A 27756-nucleotide genomic window follows, 5' to 3' on the forward strand; every position below is an offset into this window, starting at 1 on the left:
AAAAAACATGAATTTCCTATGTTGCACTTCTTTTAAATCCATTAGCATTAATATTTTTGAAATGTAATAATTGTAATACCAAAGGGTAGTTTTGGAAGTTAATATTTTTGAAGTGTAATAATAATTGTATTACCCAAAAAGTTGAATTCCCCAAAAGAGACTAATATTTTGGGACAAAAGGAATATATATGTATTAACTATGACAAGGTGGGGTAATTTCGAATGTGGATTATAAATTTCAAATCCCAGATCAAACCAACTTGCGGTTAGGAGGCGGATAAATATGAATTGGGAATTTTTAGCAGATTGAGCAGCATTTTACAAATACCTAATGGCAAGTTCACGGGGAGCTTATATTTTCACACATCATTTTCATTCTGTACACACATATAATGAAAAATATTTTTATTATAATTTTAACGTTAAATAAAACTACTAATATAGAATTTAGTGCATACACTCCACTTGAGATTCATATTTTCTCGATCCATAAATTTTTGAATTTTTTTTCTTCGTATTTTGTTGTCTTTAGTGACCTTATATATATATATATATATATATATATACTAGTGTATGCCCGTACCTGAAGATACAAGGTACGGTATAGATAAAAATAAGTGAACAAATAAGAGAAAATAAAAAATAAATAAACAAATAGAGAGAAAAATAAAAATGGGAGAAAAAAAATAAAAAGAAAAGAGGGAGGGATCATGGGATCATGGAATGATGGGTGAGAAAAATGAAAAAGTAAGAGAGAGAAGCCGGAAAGTAAAACATGTATATGTAGGACATATTTTGAAAAATATATCTCAGCCATTGTTTTATAATTTGAATAGATCTAAACCATCCAAATGTCTTAGTAGGACAATAGTATGTTGATGATTTAAAAACCGTCCTGCTTTATTATATAGATTTTAGTCAAGTTTTTATTTTTTTTGGATGCATCTATCCAAATGTATTTAAAAGTAAAATATTTGTCAAAAAATCTATAAAAAATTCAATAAATACAAACTATTTTTCAAAACTGTCAAACTTTGAGTGATTCATTCTAAGAACACAAAACACTTATTCTATTGTGATCAGTGGCGGAGTCAGGAAATTAAATCATGAGGGATACTTATTAATTACAGCTTTATTTATTTTTATTTCCATAACCAACAATAAGAAGATAATAATAATTTTTTAATTAATATTAAAAATTAAATAAATTGTTACAAAACTATTTCACATAAAATTTTACAATTAACTTCAAGTAAAATCGAAAAGAAAGTATTGCATATAACTAGTGTATCACCAACTAATAGTAAAGCAACATAAGAAGGGTGAACTCCACATACAAATATAACTAATACTCTAGTAATTTTTACATATATATAGTGAGATTAATTATATTTGCATATCAATAATGATGGATATTACCTTTATATTGAGATTAATTATATTGAGATTTTTTCACAAAATTTTTATACATAAAAATATAATTTGTTGTAGTCACTTCATTTTTAATAAAACAATCACTATTGTTTTCATAAATTTAAAAATTCCCTTAATATTTTATTCTAAATATTATTTTTGTTTAAAACTTTATTTATATACATATGTTAAAAAAAAATGAAAAATACAGAGAGGCGCATGACCCCCCTAATCCCTATGTGGCTCCGCCAGTGATTGTGACCTTCCACTCTCACCTTCAAAAGTAATTTTTTTCACTCACTCCATTGTCACCATCCAAAGATTCTCATGTTTTCCAATGCTTATTACTTTAGTTTACACTGTCACTTTTCAAAGGTCCTCATCTTTCCGAATCTATTATCAAACCTCCTCATTCAAATCCCACATCCTTATTTAGTTATTATGAAATATTTGCATGATGAAAGCTCCGATTTTAAGAATATCATCTTTTATGACAAAGATATCCATGAAAAGGTGAGTATGAATATGATTTTTTTTTAGCACCATTGGATAGGCTAGGGTTGAAAGCTGAGGTATTATTCGATGTTGTAGTATCAAAAAAGTTAGTAATATTCAACATTAAACTTCTGAACATATTTATTTTTTTCAGAAATCAAGTTGCAAACTTTTTTTTTTTTTTTTTGGTGGCAAAGAAGTTTCAAAAAAAAAAAAAAAAAAATTCCCAGCTAAAACTAGGTTCCGAATAGAGCACACTGGTTTGGTACTGTAGTTTGAACTCTTCCTATAATTTCGATTAAGAATTTCCCAACCCATATGTTTTTAAAAGTCAGGTTTTCTATTGTTTGAGTCTTATTGTAGTGCTATGCCTCAACTCAAGGAAGTGAGGTTCACTCTTATTATACTAATGTACTTGATTACACTAGTCAATTTACAATTAAACATGTTAACTAAATGAAGCACCTTACAGTTCATGTATTTATGATATATATTTTTCATAATATTCATTTCATTTAATCTATAGGTTTTCAATAACAAAGATAAATTGCTGTTGGCTGGGGTGTCAGCTTTGACTTGCGGTGGGCAGATTGTTTGGGGCTCAATGTATTTTGAATTTAGTTAAGATCTATTTAACCTTCCCTTTTTTTTTTTTTTTTCCCCTTAATTTGTAAGGCCGAGGGTTTGGTCATAAGGATGCAAGTAGTAGTACTCTCTGAATCTCTCTCATTGCGTCTATTTTCCTTATACCTTTAATTTTATATTTGTAATGAAACTTTTACTTTTTTTTTTTATCGACAAATGCTAGTTATTAGTTGTTAGATTAGCACCTATGGGAGAAAATCTCCACACCCTTGTCAAAGTACCAAAGTGATTGCACTCCCTTAATTCAACCCCCCTAAGGGGAATTGAACCCATGACCTATTTGGGACTAAGCTCTAAGGAAGAAATTTTTACTTTACTGATCCTAAAAAAAAATAAAAAATAAAAGATTAAGTGCTCAATTACCACGTGATGTTAGAAAGAGGAATGTTTTGTCGTTATTATAAAGACACTGTACTATGGTAGAGGTCGTAAAAGACCAAGGATTTATCTTGTTTGTGAGAGGAGTGGCCAATATAGAACAAGAAAGAAGTTGAAAGATGATTCAAGAACTATGTTGAGCATAACTAGTATGAATAAGTGCAAATGTCCTTTTGATTTGAGGACATACACGTTCACCACAAAGGATGAATGGTCACTGCATGTAGTGTACGGATTGCATAACCATCTAGCTACAAAGCCTCTTGAGGGACTTTCAGGTGCATGTACATTGCCAAATGATAAGAAATTATTGTTAATGGATATGTCAAAGAGTATGGTCATATCAAAAGAGATTTTAATTATATTGAAATAGAGGGATGCCCTTAATGCACTGAAAACCATTACATTGTGCGTCAACGGAGCAAGGTTGTAGAGAAAATTGGAATATCATAGATGCAACAACTCTTGGCTGAATTAGAGAAGTATAATTAAATTGAACGTCATCGATGTAAAGAGGACATTATGACTGTGATAGATTTGTTTTGAGCACATTCTGTTAGTTTGGATTTATTTCGTTCGTTTCCAAGTGTATTGATTGTGGATTGCACATAAAAGACAAACATATATCGTCTTCCTCTTTTTGAAATTGTCAATGTCACATACACTGAAATGACTTTATCAGGAGTTGTTTGGCATTGGCTAATATAGCCAACTTTTTTAGCCTATGACTTTTTTAACCTGGCTTTTTTAGCCTCGTTTGGTTTTTGTTTTAAGACTTTTTAGACTTTTGTGAGAGAAAAAGTGGTATTTTGTCTTATTGGCTTATATAGCTTATTTTGTTTTTTTGTACCTTTTTAGTCACAAATTGTTAGCCAAACGAGCACTCAGTAGTTTTCACATATTTATTGCTTGAGAGAACTGGTAACTATGAATGGGTGTTGAATATATTGTCTTGATAACTTGGTGTATCATATATACTCCTCATGAGAAGTGTGCAAAATTTTGAATACATTCTTTGTTCAACCTTTTGTAGTGTGTACAAACATTAGGGTTGTGTTTGGTAGGACTTTGAAAATTTGATTTCACCCCTTGGTTTGAGTGTAGTGTTTAAGTTAGCACTTTCAAAAATTGATTCCATACCTACTTTTTAAAATACGTGTACCCGGTCATCCCCCCGGACGTCCAGCTGATTGACCAGAACCACGTTCGTTTTTTTTTTTTTAAATCAAATATCATATGTCATATTATTCATTTCAAACTTAATTCAAAAATCTTTTTAAAACTCATAACCAAACAAATTTTTCACACTCAAATTATAATTTCAAAACTCACAAACTCAAAATACAACTCTATTCTTAAATCATAATTCTAAAACTCTACCAAACTCTACTTAGTATTTTCCGAATCCCTTTCACATACATTCCTACAAATTCATAAAACAATCAAACTAAGATATAAAATTGTAAATTATGATAATGAAATCAATATTGAGCTCAAGGTGACGGCCCTATTTGGTAGGCCTTATTTCAGCTTTTAGCTTAATTTAAGCTATTTTGATGTGTTTGGTTCAGCTTAACAATACAGCTTATAGCTTCTTATAAGTCAAAAATCAACTTATTCTTTAAGTGAGGGAGGAGAAGCTTAATTTATAAGTCCAAAATCAATTTATGTTCACAATTATAAACTATAAGCTGTTAGGCTATAAGTTATAATCACTTTCCCACAGCTCAACTAAACGGGGCCGATATCTTACTTGGTGTAATCAATTAATGGGACTGACCAATTGAGAAGGACGGGAGTGGTCGACCAAGGTTGAGCATAGTTCGGGTTGGTTTGGTTTAGAGGTAAACCAAGATCAATCCATTCTATCAAATTTAGAACTAAACCAATCCATGAAAATCTTGTAAACCACAGTTCGATTTGGTTTAGAATTACGAATTTTAAAAAGATTATCATTTATTTACAATACGATCACAAAATATTTTTCACAAATTGTTTACATGATTGTTTAAAGCTAGTTCGATCGCTATACAAAAATATACTAATAATAGTAGAGAGTTATAATATTTGATATTAATAAAATATTTTAGTATTTACTATTACTAACAAATTATATATAATCTAAACAGTTAGTTTCGGTTCCAATTAGATTCATAACTATAAAACCACGGTTTGCCTATTTCAAAAAATACAACCGAACTGGACATTGAGAAAACTATACGAAACCAAAAACTACAACCGAACCGGACATTGAGAAAACTATACCAAACCGTGCAATTTGACCTGGACTAGACTGGTCTACGGTTTTTCGATTTTTATGCTCAGTATTAATCAACCAAGTGGTCCTCATCCAACCTCATTTAAATCTTTCATTGATCCATGGCATTACGTGACAATGTCATCTAATATCACCGTTGCATCCGAAATCTCCTTAAGGGAATGAAGACAATGTCACTTTTTTGACACATCAAAATCTATAACCTTGAGCGAGAGAAAGCTTTACCCTGTTGCAAGACTTGAAGGGATTCAGACCAACTGGATCAAGATTTACAGATATAGAATGAGAAAAAAATGAGAGAACAATATAAAAACAGAAAGATAGCTTTTTGATTATTCTTCGACTTTGTCATTCATTGGTCTACAAAGATGAAGGGGGAAGGAAAGAAAATTCAGAGAAGGCTCTGCACCTTACTAGCATTTAGCAACCAAAAAAGCACTAAATACAGCAATAGATGGAACAATCTGCTTATCATATAAACCAATAAGCATGTGAACATTATGACATGTGTGCATATTAGGAGGTGAATTGTAGGAGTTTCAGATTGTTCTTCCCCTATTTCTTCATTATGGAATATTTTATTGACTCAAAACTCTTTGATACGGTTTGTTGTCAATTCCCACAACTACCTTATCTTTCAAATGGTCATAGAAATTTTCATAAAAAGAACAATCTGAAAAACCAAAAACAAATATAATTATTTGACACCATAAATCCCCAAATGAGAGGGCATGCCTTACTTTCAAAAGGTAGAAGTACATGAAAAACATAGCTTAGACATTACAGAATTCTTAAAAAAAAAAAAAAAACAGTACTAAACAAAAGCTTTAGAACAATAAGAAGGTTACAAAAGGCACATCTGCTCCAACATGTAGAACAAGCTCAAACAGTGGCCAGGCTTTCATGGAATTCATAAACATACTTAAAAGCATATGATGAACAAGAAGCATCCTTGTAACCAGGACATTCATAAAAGCTAGTTTGGTAATCACAAAGCACCTTCACCTGTCTTGCACTTCAGATTATAGGAAACAATTTTGCCAGGAATAGATAACACCAACGTAAAATCTTTTTCATTTGCTCCCTTCACAGCACATAGTACAGAAATTTTACCGAAGCTGGGCGTTTCAAGCATGAGTCTGCGTCTCTCATCTATCTCGGGAAAAAGAGATATTATAGGTCCAAGACTCACCTGGTACTTCTACATCCAATGACAGCAGTCCCTCTCCATCTCAAGAATTTTGAATCCCAAAGCACAGCACTGACAAAGCTGAACAAGAAGTAAATGGCCACAGCATTCTCCAAAATACCAAATCTTCTCTTCGGAAAGAATTTTAGGGTATGAAGGCATTGGAGTTCCTATTAGCTTCTGAGCATCAACATCCAATCGAATGTAAATGTTATCGTAACTCATCCAATGAATTGCCCCATTCCAAAATACCTTTTTGTGAAAGAGTAACCTGGTGGGGCAGTGGCACACATGTAGGTCCAAGAGGCACTCTCCAAAGAGTATATGTCAATTAAGTAAAAGCATCCATCACTATTCCTAATGTAACTTATCAATAAAACTTTGTAGTTAGGTGATTTTGAAGGATCAAAAACTAAATAACCACCAAACATATTACCCAATGATCCAGATGAACTCCAGAAAACACCAAACTTGAGATGAAATTGTACAGAAGATGATGTAGTGCCACCATGATAGGGATAGGGAAGTACTGTGTATTTCTGGGTGGTCAGGTTACAAACAATGAAACATGTGCCATTCAACAGTAAGCCTTTGCAAGAGTCTTCAATCCTCTATGTACCAGACCCATCTCCAACACCATTTAGGAATGACACAGTCGGAAGACTTCGGTGGTGGCCGTTAAGTGAGACAGACTTGACTTGTGCATTGTCTGATGTACAAGGGTTGATGAATAGTCCTGAGAACAAGGCATTGGGATCTCGGTGAGAGTGGTTGCAAGAAAATTGTGAATCGGAGATTAAAGAGAGCCAATCCTTAGACACGCACTTGAATCTGATGAGGAACTTTGCCGGCACACAGGTAAGGATCTCTGTTAGGATATCTGCATTGCTGCCAATTAATTCTGCAGCTGGTGTATGTTCCGATGAATTGTAGCCAATAATTAGCTTTCTTTTGTTGTTCGTCATTTTTCCCTGTGCACAACCCAGAACAAGAACAGAGAATACGCATCACCATCAAACTTTTAAACGTCAGCCAAATTTTAGTTAAAAAACTACTTTTTCTATTTTAACTAATCCCACTACTAGAATTCCTTTTTGTCAAGCATTTTCCTTATAACTATGATGTGATCTAGTTACTAGTATAATTCATTACAGCATTCTCCCATCCTTCACAAAATCTTGTGTCAAATTTGAATTTCAAGAAAATGACTCCAATCATTTCATCAAATTTGTATCAAATCAAAATTTTCTTCAAATCAAGGCAAAATAAGTTTTTCACTAGATTTGATGAAACAAACTTTTGGGGATAAGCATGGAATTTTTAAGAGTAAAGCCTCACTTGAGGGCTCATGAGACACACCACATATCCTGTTTCGATGATCCAAACCATTCATTTCATAAGATCTTTTGTAATCATCTATGAAAAAAAGTAGCTCAGTCCAATAATCGTAATATCTGTATTTACCATGTTTATCGCAAAAAAATATGGTCTATTTTCAAAACATACTCATTGTTCATTTTTGGAAACAGACATGATGAAATGAAAATGTTGCCATTATTCAACTGTGATAATTTTTTTCATGGATGATATACACAAAGGCCCCTACATGAACAGTTTGGATCATCGAAACAAAACTTGAGCGGACCCCACGAGCCACTCAAGTTCTCCTCTCTAGTTCTCTCAAGCCGAGATTTGAACTTGAGAAGCCAAACCCAATTCGTAAAAAGGATTTGACGAATTTTTAAAGTGAGGATTGGAGCATTAAAAAAATTTCACCAAATCAAGCTTGCAGTTAAATTTGATGAAAAGCCATTGGAGCATGAGCATCCCATATCAAATCAAGCTTAAAGCTAATTTTTTACCCAAATTTGATTAAAAAAATAAATAAATAAAAGAATGAACTCATTGTAAAGTGAGATCTAATCAATAGTTCAAAACTTTTAAAACTTGAAAAAAATTATTTGTGATATTTATTAGTTTTCTTGTAAAATACTTCTGTTGCAATGCTTATACAAGAAATTATGATAAATTAGTAATCAATCAAACTAATTATGTATGTTATATGTTTAAGATTCCTGAAAGCTTTTCTGCATATTCGATTGTTTCAATTTACAAAGAGTTCATTAGTTTATATAGCCCTAAATCTATGACTGAAAAAGGAAATACAAACTATGACTGAAATATGAAATAAAAACGAATTCCTATTTACACACTCATGCCATATATACACAATCTATATATATATATAATATATTCTCACAACTTCACTCAAACTCGAAGTGTTTTCTGAGTTTTAGCAGAAAACACTGAGAGTTTGCTAAAAAGAAACTGAAACTAAGCGGTAGTATGAGTCTTGGTGAAGAAGTCCGCAAGTTGCAAAGCCGAGGAGACAAAAAGAAGCGAGAGAGAGCCAGACTGCAAATGTTGTTGGACAAAACAAAATGACAATCAATCTCAATGTGTTTCATCTGTTCATGGAAGACAATATTGTGGGCAATCTGAATAGCACTGCAGTTGTCACAATAGAGAGAGGTCGGAGAAGACTGAGATACACCCAAATCAGAGAGAAGACAACGAAGTCAAACAAGTTCGGCAGTAGCATGAGCCATAGCACGATACTCAGCTTCGATAGTAGAGCGAACAACAACAGTTTGTTTCTTGCTTTTCCAAGGGATCCAAGAATTGCCAAAAAACATATAGAAACTAGAGGTGGACTTACGATCATTAACATCACTAGCCCAATCAGAGTCAGCAAAGGCCACCAAGTCTAAAGAGGAAGAAATAGAGGACAACAGTAGGCCCTGAAAGATAGTACCCCGGAAATAGCGAAGAATGCCAACCAAAGTAACCCAATGGTAGAGCGAGGAGCAGAAACGAACTGACTAACCACATGAACAGCATAAGCAAGATCAGGACAAATGACAGTCAAATAAACTAAACAACCCACAAACTCGCAATAGAAAGTGGGATCATCCAAAGGGACACCATCAGTACAGTTGAGCTTCACATTAAGCTCAATAGGTGTATCAAAAACCTTAGTATCGATAAGACTGGCACGGTGAATAATCTCATTAGCATACTTGGCCTGAGACAGAAAGTAGGCCTTTGGAGAAGAGGCAACCTCAATACCAAGAAAATACCGCAAGGGACCAGATCCTTCATTTCGAAGGTGTGGAAGAGATGTTGCTTGACCTCAGAGATAGCAGAAGAGTCAAAGCTAGTGATGATCATATCATCCACAGAGTAAGAGAGCAACAAAACAAGCCGAGGTATGTCTCAGAAACAAAACAGAGTCGGAAGCAGAAGTATGAAACCTAATATCGGTAACAACAGTCTAAAAGCAATCATACTAAGCACGAGGAGATTGCTTCAAATCATATAGAGCACACCGAAGATGACAAACCTGCCTAGAGGAGTGGAGAAGGCCACAGGGAGGACGCATGTAGACCTCCTTAGTGAGATGACCGTTAAGAAAAGCATTATTAATGTCCATTTGATAGAAAGGCCAATGTCGAATAGCAGCAACAGAAATCAAGGTACGGACAGTAGTCATCTTGACAATAGGGGCAAATGTCTCCTCATAATCAATACCATACTCTTGCGAGAAATCCTTGGCAACCAAGCAAGCTTCGTATCGCTCGAGAGAACCATCGGAATGAATCTTGAATTTATAGACTCAATTGCAACCAACCAGATTCTTGCCAGCAGGCAAAGGAACCAACTCCCAAATGTTAGTCTTCTGCAAGGCAAACAACTCATCTTCCATAGCTTGAACCCAATTAGGATCCTGACAGGCCTCCGTGTAAGACTAAGGTTTTGAAAAAGAATGAATAACAGACAAAAAAAGTACAATAAGAAACAGAAAAACATATATTAGACCAACCCAACCTATTTGAAGGACGACGCTCACGAGTAGGATATCGGTATGCAGCAAGATCAGAGTCGTCAGAAGCAGGAGGATCAGCAGTAGGGATAGAGACAACTAGTGGAGGAGGAGCCTTGAGATGAGAATAAACTAACAACAAATGAGGAGAAGCCGAAGGAGGAGAAGCAACCAAAGGTGAAGTAGGAGACAATGATGGAACAAGCTCGGAAGGAACAGTGGAGATGTACTTATCAGACAAGACCTCAAAAGGAAATGGATCAATATGAACCAAATCTTCTTTGGAAATAGGGGCGGTGAGAGAAGGAAGCTAAAAGTAAGGTAGACGTTCGAGAAAGGCAACATGGCGGGAGACATAAAGGCGACGAGAGACAGGGTCATAACAGTGATATCCTTTCTGAGTGAGACTATAACCAAAAAGACACAGAGAACAAATCGGACACTACGTTTGGTCCTATCTTTAAGGGATAAAAGGACAAAACAAGCAGATCCAAACACACGAAAGAGGGAGTAATTCGGAAGTTGGGAAAACAGAGCCTCATAAGGAGACCAACCAAAAAGGAGGGTAGGCATATAGTTGAGAAGAAAAGCAGCAGTAAGAACTACCTCACCCCAAAACGGAGCCGAAACGGAGGCAAAGAGAAGGAGAGAACTAGCTATCTCAAGAAGATGATGGTGTTTACGCTCAGCTCGACCATTTTGGGCAGGTGTATCAGTTGGCCAAGTATTCACAGAATTCAGTTTTAAAATATTCCTCGCCCAAGTCAAACCGCAACAATTTAATAATAGACCAAAACTGTGTAGTGACCATAGACTGGAAGGTACAGTATATCTGGTAGAAGTCAGACTTATGAGTCATAAGATAAACCCAAGTGTAACGGGTGCAGTCATCAACAAAAGACATATAGTAGGCAGAACCCCCTTTGGTGAGAACAAGAGAAGGGCCTCAAACATCAGTATGAACTAAAGAAAATCGTATATTAGATATATGAGTACTTTTGTGAAAAGGTAAGGTTGTCATTTTGGCAAGTTTACACCCCCGACATTCAGTAAGTTCACTAAGAGAAACTTTATCCAATATACCCGATTGAACTAAAGACCATAAGCGATCAGCAGACAAATGCCCTAATCTAAAATGCCACAAGTAAAAAGGACTAGACAGAGAATCTAACTGTAAAGAGGAAAAGGCAGTTTGAGAGGTTGCTATAGGCCAAGCTCTCCACCACATAGACGTCTCCACTACGTAAAGCTCTCCAACTCTACAGTCGGTCCCAATCTGCTGCTTAGACATCCAATCCTGCACAGAACAAATAGAAGAAGAAAAGATAACATCAAAACCAGAGGCATCAAGCTGACTGATAAATAATAAACTGATAGATAACTGACGAATATAAAAGATAGATGGAATAGAGACAGCAGACATAACAGATGGTAGGACAGACCCAACAGATATAACAGATATACCAGACCTATTAGCAGCATTGATAGTAATAGGAAAGGGATGAGTACAATTTTGAAGTAAGGGAAGATGGGGAGTCATATGATGAGAGGCAATAGAGTCAAAAATCCAGACAGATGAAGAAATACTTGACGAAGACCCAAGCAAACATGAATGAAAAGAGGAAACAATGGACGTAGACGGGGATGGCTGGGAGGTAGACAGGATATGCTGAAGTTGATTAATCTGAGCACTCAAGGAAGCCAAGTTAGGATTAAGAACCGGAACAGATGCAGTAGAACCGGCGAGAGGCTAAAAAATATTCAGAGAAGGGGCGCAGAACTGGATCGGAAACTGCTAAGAAGACAAGGCAGACAAACATCCCTTCTTAGGACAATGATACTTCCAATGACCCCTTTGATGGCAGAAGGCACACTCATCAAAAGCCAAAAACATCGTAATAAATAGAAAGGTGAAGGATTTGAGTATAATAAACCAACAACTGATGAGTCAAAACATATAATAATCCCAAACAACCAGATCCAAATCACCCCAATATGATACACACTGGTACTGATACTGATGTGGTCAAAGTGCAATAAGAACAAAACCTAGTGGACTAAGGTCAGAGAACCAATACAAAGAAAGGGAGCTTTCTTATCAGAGAACAGAGACGAGACCAAAGACGAAGAGAGAGGGAACTTCGTCAATACCAACAAAGAAACAGAGGGCTTCACTTCGACACAGAGAGAGAGAGAGAGAGAGAGCGAGCAGCAGACGAACCAAGGGGGAAATCCGTGATGATGTATCAAACCAGAAACAGAGGACTGTCGATCAAACAGCCCAAATGACCCACGATGTGTGGTCGACTAGCTGAACCAGAGAGAACCCAGATGATTTGAAAGGGTTTCGTGACTCGTTAAGGCTAAGAGGAGTTGCGAGTTGAACCCAGACAACTGATGAACAAATCAACCTAGACGGACCAATCGATTAAGAAAGAGAAAGCGAGTGACCTCCGAAGAGAAGAACCAAACAAGCAGTCAATTGCGATCAAGGGAGAAGACCACAACCTACGATGCAAAGAGACTAGCAACTTCTAGGGTTCGGTGATAGCTCTGATACCATGTAAGATTCCTGAAAGCTTTTCTGTATATTCGATTGTTTCAATTTACAAAGAGTTCATCAGTTTATATAGCCCTAAGTCTATGACTGAAAAAGGAAATACAAACTATGATTGAAAAAGGAAATACAAATGAATTCTTATTTACACACTCATGCCATATATACACAATCTATATATATACAATATATTCTCACAATATGCATATACATTGGCCTCTCCCAAAAAAAATTCCTAGTTCCACCCCTGCTGGCAAATGCTGTAAAGTGTACCTTTTCTTTTTTTCTTGGCAATGGTTGTGGTAAGATCATTTGGTAAAGATCTCCCAAAAAATTAGAACAACCAAAGATTGACTTCACCAAAATTAGTAGGGAAATGTTAATTTGGTATGGTATTTCCAAAAAAATCAAAGTGGCTTCACAAATGTTAAATTTGGTAAAGTATCCAATGAACTGATCGTAAGTTGGTAAGATACACCCTTTTTAAACTCAACTCAGAAATTTGCAAAACCATTATCCTTATCACAACCAAAGAAAAATGCCCAAAAATACCATCAATACAAGATATCTCGATGGAACTTCTCTAATCCAGAAGTGATGAAATCAGGATTGCAGAAAATGAACTTCTCTAATGTACATGAGATGATGAGTGAACATGTACAAAAAGAAAAAGATCACCCACACTGTCTTGGTTTCTTTTAACCCAAAAGATCTGACCCTAAAATTCACGTATCACAGAGTTGATGCGAACATATCTTAAAAAACTAATTAATACTGTATTCAAACAAAACCCACTATTATTTGGGGCAGGTCTGTTGAACATCTACGAAACATGGCAGCCTACCAGCATCCATTTATTCATCTATAGAGTGGAAGGGAAAAGGCTAACCGCAGTGGGAAGACAGCCGACAATGACTGGTGAGGAAGATAGCCGACACAAATGGGCAACGAAGGTCGGTGACAACAATAGCCGACGCAGATCGGCGTTGTTTGTTTTCTGTTGACGGCAGACCACAATTTACCCAAACACTTCAAGAGAGGCATAAGTGAAGAGGTGTGAAGGGGAAGAGGTCTGCCCTAAACAATGGAAATAAATGAGAGTATTTCGGTAAATTCACATTTTTTTTAGTTGTCATCTTCCCAAACTGGAAAAAGACCCACAAGTCTTGGCCTTTTGCTTTTTGCACTGGTTGATAAATAAGCTGCTTTTTTCAATGTTGCCAAACTCCAATTTAGTCATAGTTTATTTTTCTAGTTAATCTATCCATTAAGAGGCATATTCATTTGGGCAATTCAACAAACACCACGCAAATAGTTAAAAATCTATCACTTTTACTTCCTAATTTCAAATAGGATAAAATAAGCAGAATGATCACAAAATTTTATCAAATATCAAAAATTAAAATAGAACATACCAAATTGAAGAGAAAGGGTTTCTAAGGTTGATTCCAGCTTCGCTAACCAGTGTCTCCACCGAATTTGATACAGATTCTTACAGTGGCAATTTCCTTCTCTGAAGAAAATTGAGGGCAGTTTTCACCACTTGGTCGAAGAAAAATGAAACTTCCAGAGATTCTTTTGTTGTGTCATTTGCTTTAAATGTTGGGGATAGGGGTGCTCATGGGCCCATCACCGGCCGAATTAAGATCAATATTTGTAAGATTTGAAAAAGAAAAAAAAAAAAGAAGTCTACTCTATAAGATCGGATCAAATTACAATTTTAACTTCATTTAATTTTTAAGTTGGATTTAGGATGATAAACTTTAGCTTATACCTGCATGAGTCGCTTATTTATAAAATATTAATATTAATTTTAAATTATTTAATTATAAAATTAACTAGAAAAATAATAAAAATATAAGCAAAGCATATATATTTATTTTTATTGGGTTAAATGGGTCGATTTGCAATTTAAATTTTTTTTAGATAAAAACCAATAAACTTAAAAAATAAAGAAAAATAGAGCAAATCCCATAAGCCCAAATAAAGAAACCTATACAAACTAGAAAAAATGCCCAAAAAAATAAAGCTAGTAACCATGGATAGCCAAAGCTCATGAACACACACAACAGTAATGGGTAAACCATTATGGGTGCTGATAATCCCAAAATTTAAGAACCATGAAAGAAGAAAGCACTCGCTGTGTCAGAATTACAGAGAAGCTTTCAAACTCTTCTCCGTATGCACAAACACCCAGATCTGCTACACGATAGAAGTGTATTTGGAGTGTATCGAAAACGCGTCAAAAAGTCATTGAATGAGCATTGGGAGTCTCTAGAGAGAGAAAGTCCCACAGCCCTCTTCACGGGATTGTCAGAAAGTCATTGGAGGGGGTATTGGGAATCTCTTGAGATAGAAAGTCGCGCACCCGTCCACGAGATAAGTAACTAATTAGTTGAGAGAAGCGAAAGTGAGAGTATCAAATGTAAAAATACATATATACGACCATTCAAGTGTGTGTAATGTGAAAATATACACACCAACTAAAGTGCGTATTAAATAATATATATTAACATATATGTGTGGGATCATATATAAATAAACTAGTGAAGGCTACTTGACAATTTCTTTTATAAAACAATTCAAAGTTAATAAAAAAATGAAAGAAAAATCTTACACCTTCAAGTCTTTCTAGTCTCATCAATTGTCTCAAAAACTAAACAAAAATTAGCCAAAAAACATCGAAAAAAAAAATTTAAAAAAAATTTGACATGGTAACATATTGAAGTTTGTTAAAGGAAAAAAGCTTTTCAAATATTTGCAAAATAAAAATATAATGACCTTACAAGAACTGTTGTGGATTTAATCAAGAACATGAAAGTCTTAAAAGCTAAACACATTCTTATGTCAACACAAATATACATTTTGAAAAGGGATCTTTTTACAATATACACTTTTTTTTTTTTAATGTATATTATATGTAAGTTATGATAATTTATAGTGTTGATATCACAAATGTCATAGTTAAATTACTTAATATGTGGTTGATTACTTGCCATAAAAATTGGATGAGTGTAATAATGAAATTAATTACCAAAAAATAATGGACAATACTATTAATTGGCAAATAGTTTAATGAGAACATTCTAGATAATTAGTTTTTGAGGATGAAGAAATGCAGTTTATATAAAAACCAAGCAACTTACAAGATAATGAAAAAGAAAAATACCACAAAGGCCACAAACCCAAATAAAGAACCTACTCGAACTACAAAAAGCCGCCAAAGAAAATAATTAAAAAAGCAACGACTTTGAAAACTTCCAATCTTTTTACAAATGTAGTGTGAAGAAATAAGATTTTTATCAAACTTAAAATCAAACCCATTGTCGTCGTGGTTGCTGTTGATCAAACTCCACCGTTGCCGTCTCAATCGCCAATAACCAAGGGTAACCAAAGCTCAAGAACACCCACAATAGTAATGAGTACTATTGTGGGTGCTGATAACCAAAACTCTATTAACGATAGAGGGAGAAAGCACTCTCTACGTCAAAATTAGAGAGAAGCTCTTAAACTCTTCTGTGTATGCATAAAAAACCTAGATCTACACGATAGAAATGTAATTGGAGCTTATTGAAAAAGCGTCAAAAAGTTGTTGAAGGTTGCAAGAATCTCTAGAGTGAGAACGTCACACACCTCTTCACAAGACTGCCAAAAAGTCATTGGAATGGGCATAGGGAAATATAGAGAGAGTCCAGCACTACTCTCTACGGGCCTACTGGGTCGATAAGTAGCTAATTATTTGAGATGGTGCGAGAGTGGGAGTGTCTAATGTGAAAATATAAATATGAACATTAAAGTGTGTTTAATGTGAAAATATATACACGGCCATTAAAGCGTTTATTAAATGATATGTATTAACATATATGTGTAGGATCATAGATAAAGAAACTAGTGAAAAAGTGGCGCATAAAACTACTTGACAATTTTTTTATAAAATAATTCAAATTTAAAAACAAAAACAAAAAGAAAGAGGAAAAATCTTGCACCTTTAAGTCTTTCTAGTTTCATTAATTATCTTAGAAACCAAACAAAAATTAGCAGAAAAAGGACATCAAAAAAAATAAAATCAAATCAAAAATTGACAAGGTAATACATTAAAGTTTATTAAAAGAAAAAAGCTTTTCAAAGATTTGCAGGATAAAAATATAATGACCTTACAAGAAAAGTTGTGGATTTAATAAGGAACATGAAAGTCTTAAAAGCTGAATATCATTTTTATAGGATTCAAATCTTGTAAAAAATCCCTTACAGGTAGGATTTTACAAACCTGGTAATTGGATCTTATAGGATCGTGAAATCCCGATCCGAATCTGATCCTATCCGATCCAATTTGTAAGTCTCATTTTGTATTTTTGGCCTATTTTATTGTAAATTTTATATTTGTTGTCTAAATACCAATTTATATAGTCCAACTGAATAAAGAAAAAAGTAATATTGAATCAAATGGATTAAGAGAAACAAACTAGGAAAACAAAAGAAAACTAACTAGCAAGAAAAACAAACTTAGCCTTAGCATAGTTTGAGGAGGGCAAGATGTACGCAACTTTAACCCAGTTTTCGAAACTACTGTTTTTGTGACTCAAACCCGCTCCACAAGGTTAAGGACAAACTTTATCATTTGACCAAGCCGTTCTTTTGAGTTCTCAATCTAATTTCATATCCAATTTTGCTAAATATATATATATATATATATATATTTTGATTGGCACCGGAGTGTCTAGATTAAAAGTCCGACTAATCTCCAAGGATGTAAAGGCCCTCGATAAGGAGCTTCCCGCAAGTGCACCACCATTAATTCAAGAGTTTTCTCCCAATCCGATGGCTCCAAGGAATTGTTAGCATCTAAGAGGTTTCGATCCTTAAACCTTAGAAGGAGCACACTCCCAAGACCCAAGGACTTACCACTAGGCCAACCTCTTGGGGTTAAAGTTAAATATTTTTCTTTCACTTTTTATGCATTATTGTAAATTGTAAAGTGTTCTATTATAAAATTCTTCTTTTTCACCTTTTTTGATGAAATGCAAAACTTTTAATATCTAGTTTTCCATCATATAATATTATATTTACATTTTACATGGAGTTCTATTAGTTTTAGTATAATTTAGGCTTATTTGTGTATATTTTTTAAGAAATATTTATTTAAATTAAATTATTACGTAATTTGTCAATTTCAGCAAGATCTTATGATCTTCGATTTGATTCTATGATCCGATCAAGTAAACTCCTCCAATGATCCAATGTAGGATACCGATTTTAATAACCTTGGGTGCAACTTTTTGAATTGAGTTGCAATGTAACAAGTAAATATTCAATAACGTTAGAAAACCCCCTCAACCCTTGGTGGCAGAAGAAGGCCATTCCTTACCTACCAAACGCTGTAACTCTTGGTTGCAGTTGTACAGTGCAGCAACACTGTGACTGAGCGCATTTTGGGAAGTGAAAAAGTAGAAAACACTTGGTTTCAATTTATCTCCGATCATCATTTGTTCTTATTATTGTTATTTAAACAGCCTTAAACAAAATTGTTGGTTGCTAGGTTACCTGAAACCATACTTCTCTGTTGAGAGTTGTTGAGGAGATTCATTTTATTTCAAGAGAACTATAGAAACAGCAACACCATCTTACAAAATCTATTGTTTTGGATAAATAAGAAAGAAATCTCTCCTATATGGGAAGTAAACCGCGGATGGATTTATGCACATCAATTGTATGTCAGCCTTAATCGACCAATCAAAACATAATGAATTATGATGTTTCCTGAGGCCAACGTCAAAACCGTGAAGTGAAACGAGTAAATCAAGACCTCTTCGGTGATCAGATCAAAGGATGATAATTGAGTTAACATATTACAATGGCCAAAATAGGACTCCTAAGGCTCACAGGGATGCAATAGTACTGCAGGCCGTCGAAATAAACAATGGATGAACTAAAATGTGAAAATGTAAGATGCTGACTATCATAATTGAAAGTTAAGAGACTAAAATGAGATTTCGATCAAAGTACGACCCTAAACACACCAAAACTTACCGCTAGCAAAAGTTGGCAATTGAACTTTAGCTCCTACTGGAAGATGCTATTTCAAGGACTACAACCTACTTTTCTGGACCTTTTTTTTTATTTCTATTTTTTTTATAATCAATTTGCAGCACTAAAAATTAAGATCCAATATTCAGGTTTCTCAAACTGGATCGACCATATTCAATTTCTGGAGCTAAATATCATCCAATTGATCTTTGAAATTTTCCAATAAAAAACAAACTGAAAACTCAAACAACACAAACATAGACCAAATTAATAGACTCAATCATATACGTCCCCATGTGAATGCATCAGGTTTACCAGATTCCAAACCCCATGTGAATGCATCAGGTTTACCAGATTCCAAACCTCACTAAGCAAAGAGACCAAGTTGAGCCTTCCAAACTTGAACATGGTTTTTAAATCACAATTGCATGTTAAATCAAATTATACCAACGTAGTTTTTGTGCTTCCCTCTTTTTATATTCTTTTAATCACTTAGATAATATGAGGAAGAAGAACTCCGAAAAATATGAGGAAGAAGGAATATATTTCACTTATATTCAAAACTTCTTATTTTACAAGACCAAATGACACTCCTTATATAGGAGATATTACAAACATCATTATAACCCATTATATGCCACTTACATATTATATATTACCACTATCTACCACTAACATATTATATACATGCCACTATCTACCACCAACACCACTATCACATATTCTATACATGCCACTATCTACCACCAACACCACTATCACATATTCTATACATGCCACTATCTATCACCAACACCACTATCATATTATTAACACAAATTTCCAGCACTCCCCCTCAAGCTGGTTTGAAGATATCTTCCATAGCCAGCTTGCTAGTCAGCTTATCAAATTGCTTCTTGTGTAGTCCCTTCGTTAGCACATCAGCTAATTGTTCACCTGTTGAAAGGTAGGTCATACAGATTATGCCAGCATTGATTTTCTCCTTGATGAAATGTTTATCCACTTCTATATGTTTTGTGCGATCATGTAGAACTGGATTATGAGCTATAGATATAGCTGCTTTGTTGTCACAATAGACCTTCATAGGTGTCGGGTGAGAAAGCTTTAATTCTTCAAGAATTCTTTTAATCCACATTACTTCACAGATTCCATGGGCAACAGCTCTGAACTCTGCTTCTGCACTACTTCTAGCTACCACATTCTGTTTTTTACTCCGCCATGTAACTAGGTTCCCACCTACAAAGGAGCAGTATCCGGATGTTGATCTCCTGTCTGTAACACTTCCTGCCCAGTCTGCATCTGTGTATACTTCAACTTGAAGATGTCCATGTTTCTTGAACAGTAAGCCTCTCCCTGGAGTTCCTTTCAAATATCTTAAGATCTTATAAACGGCCTCAAAGTGCTCTGCCCCTGGTGAGTGCATGAACTGACTTACCATGCTGACTACAAAGGCAATATCAGGCCACGTATGAGACAAATAAATCAATTTCCCTACAAGTCGCTGATATTGTTCCCTCTCTTTGACTTCTTCAGCCTTAGCAGCTTGTAACTTCAAGTTAGGCTCGATCGGAGTCTCCACCATCTTACAACCAAGCATACCTGTTTCTCCAAGGAGATCAAGAACATATTTTCTCTGATTAACGAATATACCTTCCTTGGATCTTGCAAATTCCATTCCGAGGAAATACTTGAGGGCTCCCAGATCCTTAATGTGAAATTCTTTTGCGAGTTTCTCTTTGAGGGCTGCTAACTCTGCTTCATCATTACCAGTTAAAATGATGTCATCAACATAAACAATCAAAATTGCAATTTTATTGTCTTTTGAATGTTTATAAAATATTGTGTGATCTGCTTGACTCTGCGAGAAGCCACAACTGATAACTGCCTTCCCAAAGCGTTCAAACCACGCTCTTGGTGATTGTTTGAGTCCGTATAATGACTTGTTCAATCTGCATACTCTGTCGCTTCCAAGTCTCTGCTCAAATCCCGGCGGTAGGCTCATGAACACCTCCTCTTCAAGATCACCATTGAGAAATGCATTTTTAATGTCAAGTTGATGTAGAGGCCAATCTGAATTTACTGCAAGAGATAACAGTACTCTGATGGAATTTATTTTAGCAACAGGAGCAAACGTCTCCTGATAGTCGATCCAATAAGTTTGAGTGAAGCCTTTAGCCACCAGTCTCGCCTTGTATCTCTCAACGCTTCCATCTGCGTTACATTTTATCGTAAACACCCATTTACACCCAACTGTTTTCTTGTCTTTGGGTAGATCAACTATCTCCCAAGTACCACTTCTCCTTAAAGCATTCATCTCCTCCATGACTGCTAATTTCCAATTCGGATCATCCAATGCTTCCTGTATATTCCTTGGAACAAACAAGTGTGAAATCCTAGATGTGAAAGCTCTATGGTTTTTAGACAGTCTTTGATAGGAGAGGTAATTTGCAATAGGATGTTTAATGCAATTTCGGACACCTTTCCTAATTGCTATAGGAACATCAAGGTCGGAAATAGAAGGAATAGGATTACCTAAAATTTCGATGCCAGAACTCGGGTGGACATTCGGGTCATTAGGATGGACATTCGGGTCATTATTCCTCAGATGAAATCGCTTCCTAGTATAAACCTGAAGCTCAGGATTTAGATCATTTTGTAGTACTTCTCCCCCTAAACAAGAATCTTCTTGACTAGGCACTATAGAACTTGGTTCTCCTAAGTGATCATTATCAGACAGATGTGGTTTTTGTGTAGGATAAATGACATTGGGGAGCGGGATAGAAATATCCCAAAAACGGTCTTCTACTCCACTTGTCTCCCCCTGAAGAGAAGTGTTGGGGAAATAGGATTTTGTTTCCACAAATGACACATCCATACTCACATGAAATTTCTTGGTTTGAGGATCGAAACACTTATACCCCTTTTTGTTTGAGGAATAACCCAAAAAAACACATTTTATAGCACGGGGGTCAAGTTTTGAACGAAATTGACTGGGAACATGAACATAGGCAGTACATCCAAAAACTTTGGCGGGTAAATCAGAAAACAACCTCGTGTCAGGAAAAAAAGTTTTGAGACAATCAAAAGGTGTTTTGTATGTTAACACCTTTGTAGGCATCCTGTTTATCAAATAAGAGGCTGTTAAAATTGCTTCACCCCATAAATATTTAGGAACATGCATGTAAAACATTATAGCACGTGCTACTTCAAGTAGATGTTTATTTTTTCGTTCTGCAATGCCATTTTGTTGAGGGGTATCCCGACATGTAGATTGATGAAAAATCCCCTTTTTTTCCAAAAACTCACCCAACTGCTCATTGAAATATTCTGTTCCATTATCAGAATGTAAAATACCAATTTTGGTTTGAAATTGGTTTTCAATCATATTGTAAAAATTTGTGAATAAATTTTTCACGTCAGATTTTTTATTCATCAAATAAATCCAACATAAGCGGGTATGGTCATCAATAAATGTAACAAACCATCTTTTACCAGAAAGAGTAGTGATTTTAGAAGGGCCCCAAACATCACTATGAATCAAATAAAAAGGTTTGGAAGCCTGGTAAGGTTTTGGCAAATAAGTAGAGCGATGAAATTTTGCAAAAATGCAACTTTCACAATGAAAATAAGAGCAATCAATCCCTTTAAATAATTCTGGAAATAAATGTTTCAGATAAAGAAAACTAGGATGTCCTAGCCTATAGTGCCATAGCATTATTTTTTCTCGAACAGAGATTGAACTAGTACTATTAAAGCTCTGAGCTTTTTTATTACTAACAGGTACTTTATCAAAGTAGTAAAGACCTTCAAGCATCCTAGCACGCCCAATCATCATCCCCGAGTTCTGGTCCTGAAATTCACAATGGGATTCAAAAAATATAACACGACAATTAGAATCCTTAGATAGTTTACTAACAGACAAAAGGTTACAGGCTAAGTTGGGGACGTGAAGAACAGCATTGAGATTAATTTTCTCAGTTAGTTTAATAAATCCTTTTCCTGCAATAGGTGAAAAACTACCATCGGCTATTCTGATTTTGTCATGACCAGAACAAGGGAAATAAGTACTAAATAAATGAGAAAAACTAGTCATGTGATCGGAGGCACCGGAATCTATGATCCACGGAGAGAAGTTTAGGCAAGAGAAGGCTTTAGGATTTCTACCTGTTTGTGCCAACAAAACACTAGGAGTACCGGATGAGGAGTTGGATTTTATCAGCTTTAAGAGTTGATCAATCTGCTCTTTGTTGAAGGGACCTGAATCGGCTTCATTAGCGGTAGGAAAGCCACGATTCTTCTCTCCTTGTTTGCTGCTTTTCCAGTTGACAGGTTTGCCATGGATCTTCGAACACGTTTCGCGTGTATGGCGAGGCTTGTTGCAAAAATCACACCAGACTCGTGGCTTATCATCAAACCTGCGCTGGTAATTTGCAGCCTTGTTGGCCGCAGCATCGCTAATTAAAGCAGAAATTTCAATTGATTCACCAGTACCTTTTTTCTTAAGCATGACGCTCCTTCGGCTTTCTTCCCTTCTGACTTCGGCAAATACTTCGCCAATGGATGGGAGAGGAGGTCTGCCAATAATTCTTCCTCGCACTTCATCGAACTCAATGTTGAGGCCGGCAAGAAACTTGTAAATACGGCTGTCTTCCACAGTTTTCTTGTGGTGGTTGCAGTCGTCAACCGATTTCCATTCGTATGTGTTGAAGATGTCAAGATCCTGCCACAACCTTTTCAACGAATTGAAATATTTGGTGACGGAATCATCTCCTTGACGAATCTCTCCCAACTTCAAAGTTAATTCGAAAACTTGAGATTGATTTCCTAGGTCAGAATACATTTGACTAACATTATCCCACAACTCTTGTGCAGTACTATAGCACATGTAATTAGAGCTTATATCCTCCTCCATGGAATTGACCAACCATGTCATAACCATGGAGTTTTCAGCGTCCCAACTGTCGAATAGCGGATCATTAACAGCAGGAGCCTTCTTGTCACCAGTGATGTAACCGATCTTTCCTTGCCCACGGATATACATCCGGACAGATTGTGACCAGCAGAGAAAATTATCACCATTTAGGCGGATGGTGGTGATTTGGACAGAGTGAGAGTTGGACGTTTTCACCGGAATGGCAGCGGCAGGGGTTGAAGTGGTTTTGGACGTGACTTCCGACATGGCTATGACGGTTTTAGGGCTGCTGTGTTTTTTGTTGCTCTGATACCAACTTAGATAATATGAGGAAGAAGAACTCCGAAAAATATGAGGAAGAAGGAATATATTTCACTTATATTCAAAACTTCTTATTTTACAAGACCAAATGACACTTCTTATATAGGAGATATTACAAACATCATTATAACCCATTATATGCCACTTACATATTATATATTACCACTATCTACCACTAACATATTATATACATGCCACTATCTACCACCAACACCACTATCACATATTCTATACATGCCACTATCTACCACCAACACCACTATCACATATTCTATACATGCCACTATCTATCACCAACACCACTATCATATTATTAACACAAATTTCCAGCATAATCTTTTCTTTTTTTTTTAATAATTGTTATTTACAAGTTCTGAACACAATTATTGGCTCCTATGTAAACAAACACCTTACATCTCTTGATTTGTTAAGGAAATTCATTTTATTCTGGAAGAACTAGTGAGGCAGCATGGATGTACAAGATCTTTTTCATAATTTTTTACTTATTTGCTAGAAACATTTTACAAAAAAAGAAACCTAGTCTCTCTCCTGTCCTCACAAGAAGGCACTACTAACAATTAATGACAGTTGCAAACAACGGATTGTTTCAATATATTCTACTCCTTCCTAGAGCATTTAAAACCATTCCACCCAACTACATCATAACTAGGAGATTAAAACCAGGAAGTGAATGAGTTTAACATACCCTCTTTGGTAATCAGAACAATCTAAATGATACTTGAGTGAATGAATTACCGTGGTCAAAACAGGGCTCACATATAAAGCAACAAAATTGATAATTCAGCCTTAATTGATGAATGAAGAATCTAAATATCAAAAGATGATAGTAGCATAGCATCACAGACCAAGAAACTAACAATAACAAATACTTATATAAATATAGAAAAGTTTATTGATGGACGTACCATCTGCTGAAGAAAGAAGTAGAAACATGTAGGACAATGATCAAACAGGTGATAGGCTTTCAATGAATTGATAAGTAGTATTACACCAACTTGCTCCCCAATAAACAGTATCTTCTGTTGATAAATCACGAAGCTCCTTCAATGTCTTGGACTTGACATTATAAGAAATAACTTTGCCCCGGATAGCTAACACCAGTGTAAAATCTTTTTCATTCACTCCCTTCACGGCACAGAGCACATTAAATTCAGAGCATGTGACTATGGTTTTGCGTTCTGTCTTAGGAAATACAGATAAAATGGGTCTAAGATTAACCCGGTACTTCACAATCCACTCGCAGTAATCCCTGTGCATCCGAAGGATGCTTAATCCCATAGCACAAGGCTGAGGAGACTGAATAAGAAGCAAATCGCCACCACATTCTCCAAAATACCTAATCTTATCAGGAGAAAGGATTTTAGGGTTTCGAGGCATTGGGGTTTGTATAAACTTCTCTTCCTCAACCTCAAATCGAGCATGAACATTCGCATAGCTTATACCATGAATTGCTCCGTTCCAAAACACGCTGAACATGAATGGCACAGCTCGCGGTTCAGGCACAGAAACGTGTTTCCAAGACGAAGTCTGCGAACTGTAAATTTCAATTTCAACCCAGTGTTCATTATTAACATAACTGTAACTAAACAATAAAACTTTATAGTGAGGCGATTTCGCAGGATCAAAAGCCAAGAAAGCAGCAGCATTTTTACGATACGATTCAGATGAAGTGGGACCAATAGCAGGAAGAAGTGAGAATTTCTTTGTGGTGAGATTACAAACAATATATGGATGTTTTCTGAAACCATTAGAGCACAAGATTAAACCATTGCAAGAGCGTTCAATCGTAGTTGCAGAACTTGATACAACGACACCATCGAGAAAGGAGAGTGTGGGAAGAAGAGCTTGGTATCCAGCAATTGATACAGACTGTAGTTGTTCATCGGGAGACCAACGGTTTGAGTAGAAATATAAGGCTGAGACGGAGGAGTGGTGATTTCGGCGAGCGTGGTCGGAGGCGAATTGGGAGTGGGAGATGAGAGAGAGCCATTGCTTTGACACCGACTTGAATCTGATTAGGGATTTTGCTGGGACTCGGATTAGGATCTGTGTTAGGAGATCTGAATTGTTGGCAATTAATTCAGCAGCGAATGAATGTTCCGAGGAAGTACAGCCGATGATAAGCTTTCTTCTGCTTCTTCTTGTTTCGCTGTATACCTTCATGGTTCAATTTTGACTCTGCAAGAATAGAGAATGCCCTATAAGGAACGACTTTTATAAACAATCTTTGTTGGGGATGGCGTTAATTTAAAGGACCTCTTTGGGTTGGGACTACCAATTTACACCTTGGCTGGCTTTAATTTTTTGGCTGGCGTTAGTTTGAAGGCTACTAATTTACACCTTGGCTGGCTTTAATTTTTTGGCTGGCGTTAGTTTGAAGGCTACTACTTGCTTGTTTCTAGCCACCACTGCTTAGGTTCACCCTTTTTTTTTTTTTCTTTTTTTTTTTTTTTTTTTTTTTTTGAGGAAGTTCATTATTGGAATCATATAAATATTGTGGGGACATATTTTTATAGTCATATCACGTGGTTGAGGTATCACGTGGGTGAGCTATGATGTCGAGATTATTGTGTTATTAGGAATGGCAACGGGGCGGGGCGGGGCCGAGGATCGCACTCCCCGTCCCCGATCCCCGATGGTAGAAATCTCCCCGGCCCCGATCCCCAACGGGGAACCTCTCACCGTCCCCACCCCCGCCCCCTAACGGGGATCGGGTTTCCCCGACCCCGAACATTCCCCGACCTTAAAAAAAAAAAAAATGTTCAGCCACACAAAACAACAGTAATTCTGAAGCTCCTTTTCGTCAAAACAAATAAATAAATAAACAAAAGATCAATTCAAAAACCTATTTCAGAAATTGGGGTTTTCCAGTTGAATTCAAGCTCAAATATTTTAAAAATTAGACAATCCCAGCTCAAATTGGGGTTGTCCAGCAACATCAGTGACTTCATCATCATCAACATCATCATTATCACCAACAAAAAATAATTAAAAAAAAAAATCAAACAGATGTCCATTTTTGTGCTAGATTGTACCAGATCTGGGGGTTTTGAACTAGATCTGAGGAAGATGGGTGACTGTGACGGACGGCGATGGGGAGGGGGGAGGAGGACAGCGGCGATGGGGGGAGGGACGACGGCGATGGGGAGGGGGGAAGGAGGACAGCAGCTGTGTAGAGGAGAGCCAACGGACAGCAACGATGGGGAAGAGGCCGACGATCGGCGGTGATGGGAGGAGGGAGATCGGCGATGGGGAGGGGGGAGGAGGACAGCAGTTGTGTGGAGGAGAGCCAACGGACAGCAGCGATGGGGAAGAGGCCGACGATTGGCGGTGATGGGAGGAGGGAGATCGGCGATGGGGAGCGGGGGAGGAGGACAGCAGCTGTGTGGAGGAGAGCCAACGGACAGCAGCGATGGGGAAGAGGCCGACGATCGGCGGTGATGGGAGGAGGGAGATCGGTGATGGAGGGACGATGGTGACGCCGTGAGAGCAGCTGCGTAGAGAGAGAGAGAGGGGGGAGAGACAGAGGCTGAGACCATGACTCATGAGAGAAACGAAATGCATCTTTTGAAATGCATGTGAGTGACTCAGAGTGAGGCAGAGTCAAACATTGCATATATCTATGAGGAATATTCGGAGA

General features: G+C 36.3%; 2 protein-coding genes across 8 annotated transcripts; both read right to left on the bottom strand.

The window, feature by feature from the left end:
* Window positions 1–4317: 4317 nt before the first annotated feature.
* LOC114288592 (F-box protein At5g07610) lies at window positions 4318–7363 on the bottom strand. Its single transcript, XM_028232111.2, has 5 exons — window positions 7018–7363; window positions 6651–6927; window positions 6402–6479; window positions 5413–5466; window positions 4318–4354 (listed from the first exon to the last, which is right to left on the bottom strand). The coding sequence occupies exons 1-5, from the start codon at window positions 7361–7363 to the stop codon at window positions 4318–4320; spliced, it is 792 nt and encodes a 263-aa protein (XP_028087912.2).
* On the bottom strand, window positions 5884–26553 carry LOC114288588 (F-box protein At5g07610). 7 transcript variants are annotated; one of them, XR_014366258.1, is made up of 5 exons: window positions 26457–26553; window positions 25022–26401; window positions 11454–11578; window positions 7224–7369; window positions 5884–7134 (listed from the first exon to the last, which is right to left on the bottom strand). XR_014366258.1 is itself a non-coding variant. In XM_082924519.1 (3 exons), exon 2 carries the CDS (start codon window positions 26277–26279, stop codon window positions 25062–25064), a length of 1218 nt encoding a protein of 405 aa, XP_082780645.1. In that variant the 5' UTR covers window positions 26280–26401; window positions 26457–26551; the 3' UTR covers window positions 5884–7369; window positions 25022–25061. The 7 variants fall into 7 exon arrangements, 2 of the variants coding, with proteins under 2 accessions (XP_082780645.1, XP_028087906.1); XR_014366259.1 differs by lacking the exon at window positions 11454–11578 and adding an exon at window positions 14254–14351; XR_014366255.1 differs by having other exon boundaries at window positions 5884–7369.
* Between the last annotated feature and the right edge of the window lie 1203 nt (window positions 26554–27756).

The sequence above is a fragment of the Camellia sinensis genome, chromosome 4 (genome assembly GCF_055761805.1).
Source record: "Camellia sinensis isolate YWXY chromosome 4, ASM5576180v1, whole genome shotgun sequence".
NCBI classification, from domain to species: domain Eukaryota; kingdom Viridiplantae; phylum Streptophyta; class Magnoliopsida; order Ericales; family Theaceae; genus Camellia; species Camellia sinensis.

What these genes read in the sequence shown, in the direction of transcription:
- LOC114288592 (XM_028232111.2), bottom strand. Translation starts at nt 7,363, where the DNA reads ATGACGAACAACAAAAGAAAGCTAATTATTGGCTACAATTCATCGGAA. An exon ending in TGGTGTTGGAGATGGGTCTG is followed by an intron (nt 6,928 to 7,017) that starts GTACATAGAGGA and finishes AGAAATACACAG; the next exon opens with TACTTCCCTATCCCTATCAT. An exon ending in AAAGCTTTCTCTCGCTCAAG is followed by an intron (nt 4,355 to 5,412) that starts GTTATAGATTTT and finishes ATGAATTTGTAG; the next exon opens with GAATGTATGTGAAAGGGATT.
- LOC114288588 (XM_082924519.1), bottom strand. Translation starts at nt 26,279, where the DNA reads ATGAAGGTATACAGCGAAACAAGAAGAAGCAGAAGAAAGCTTATCATC.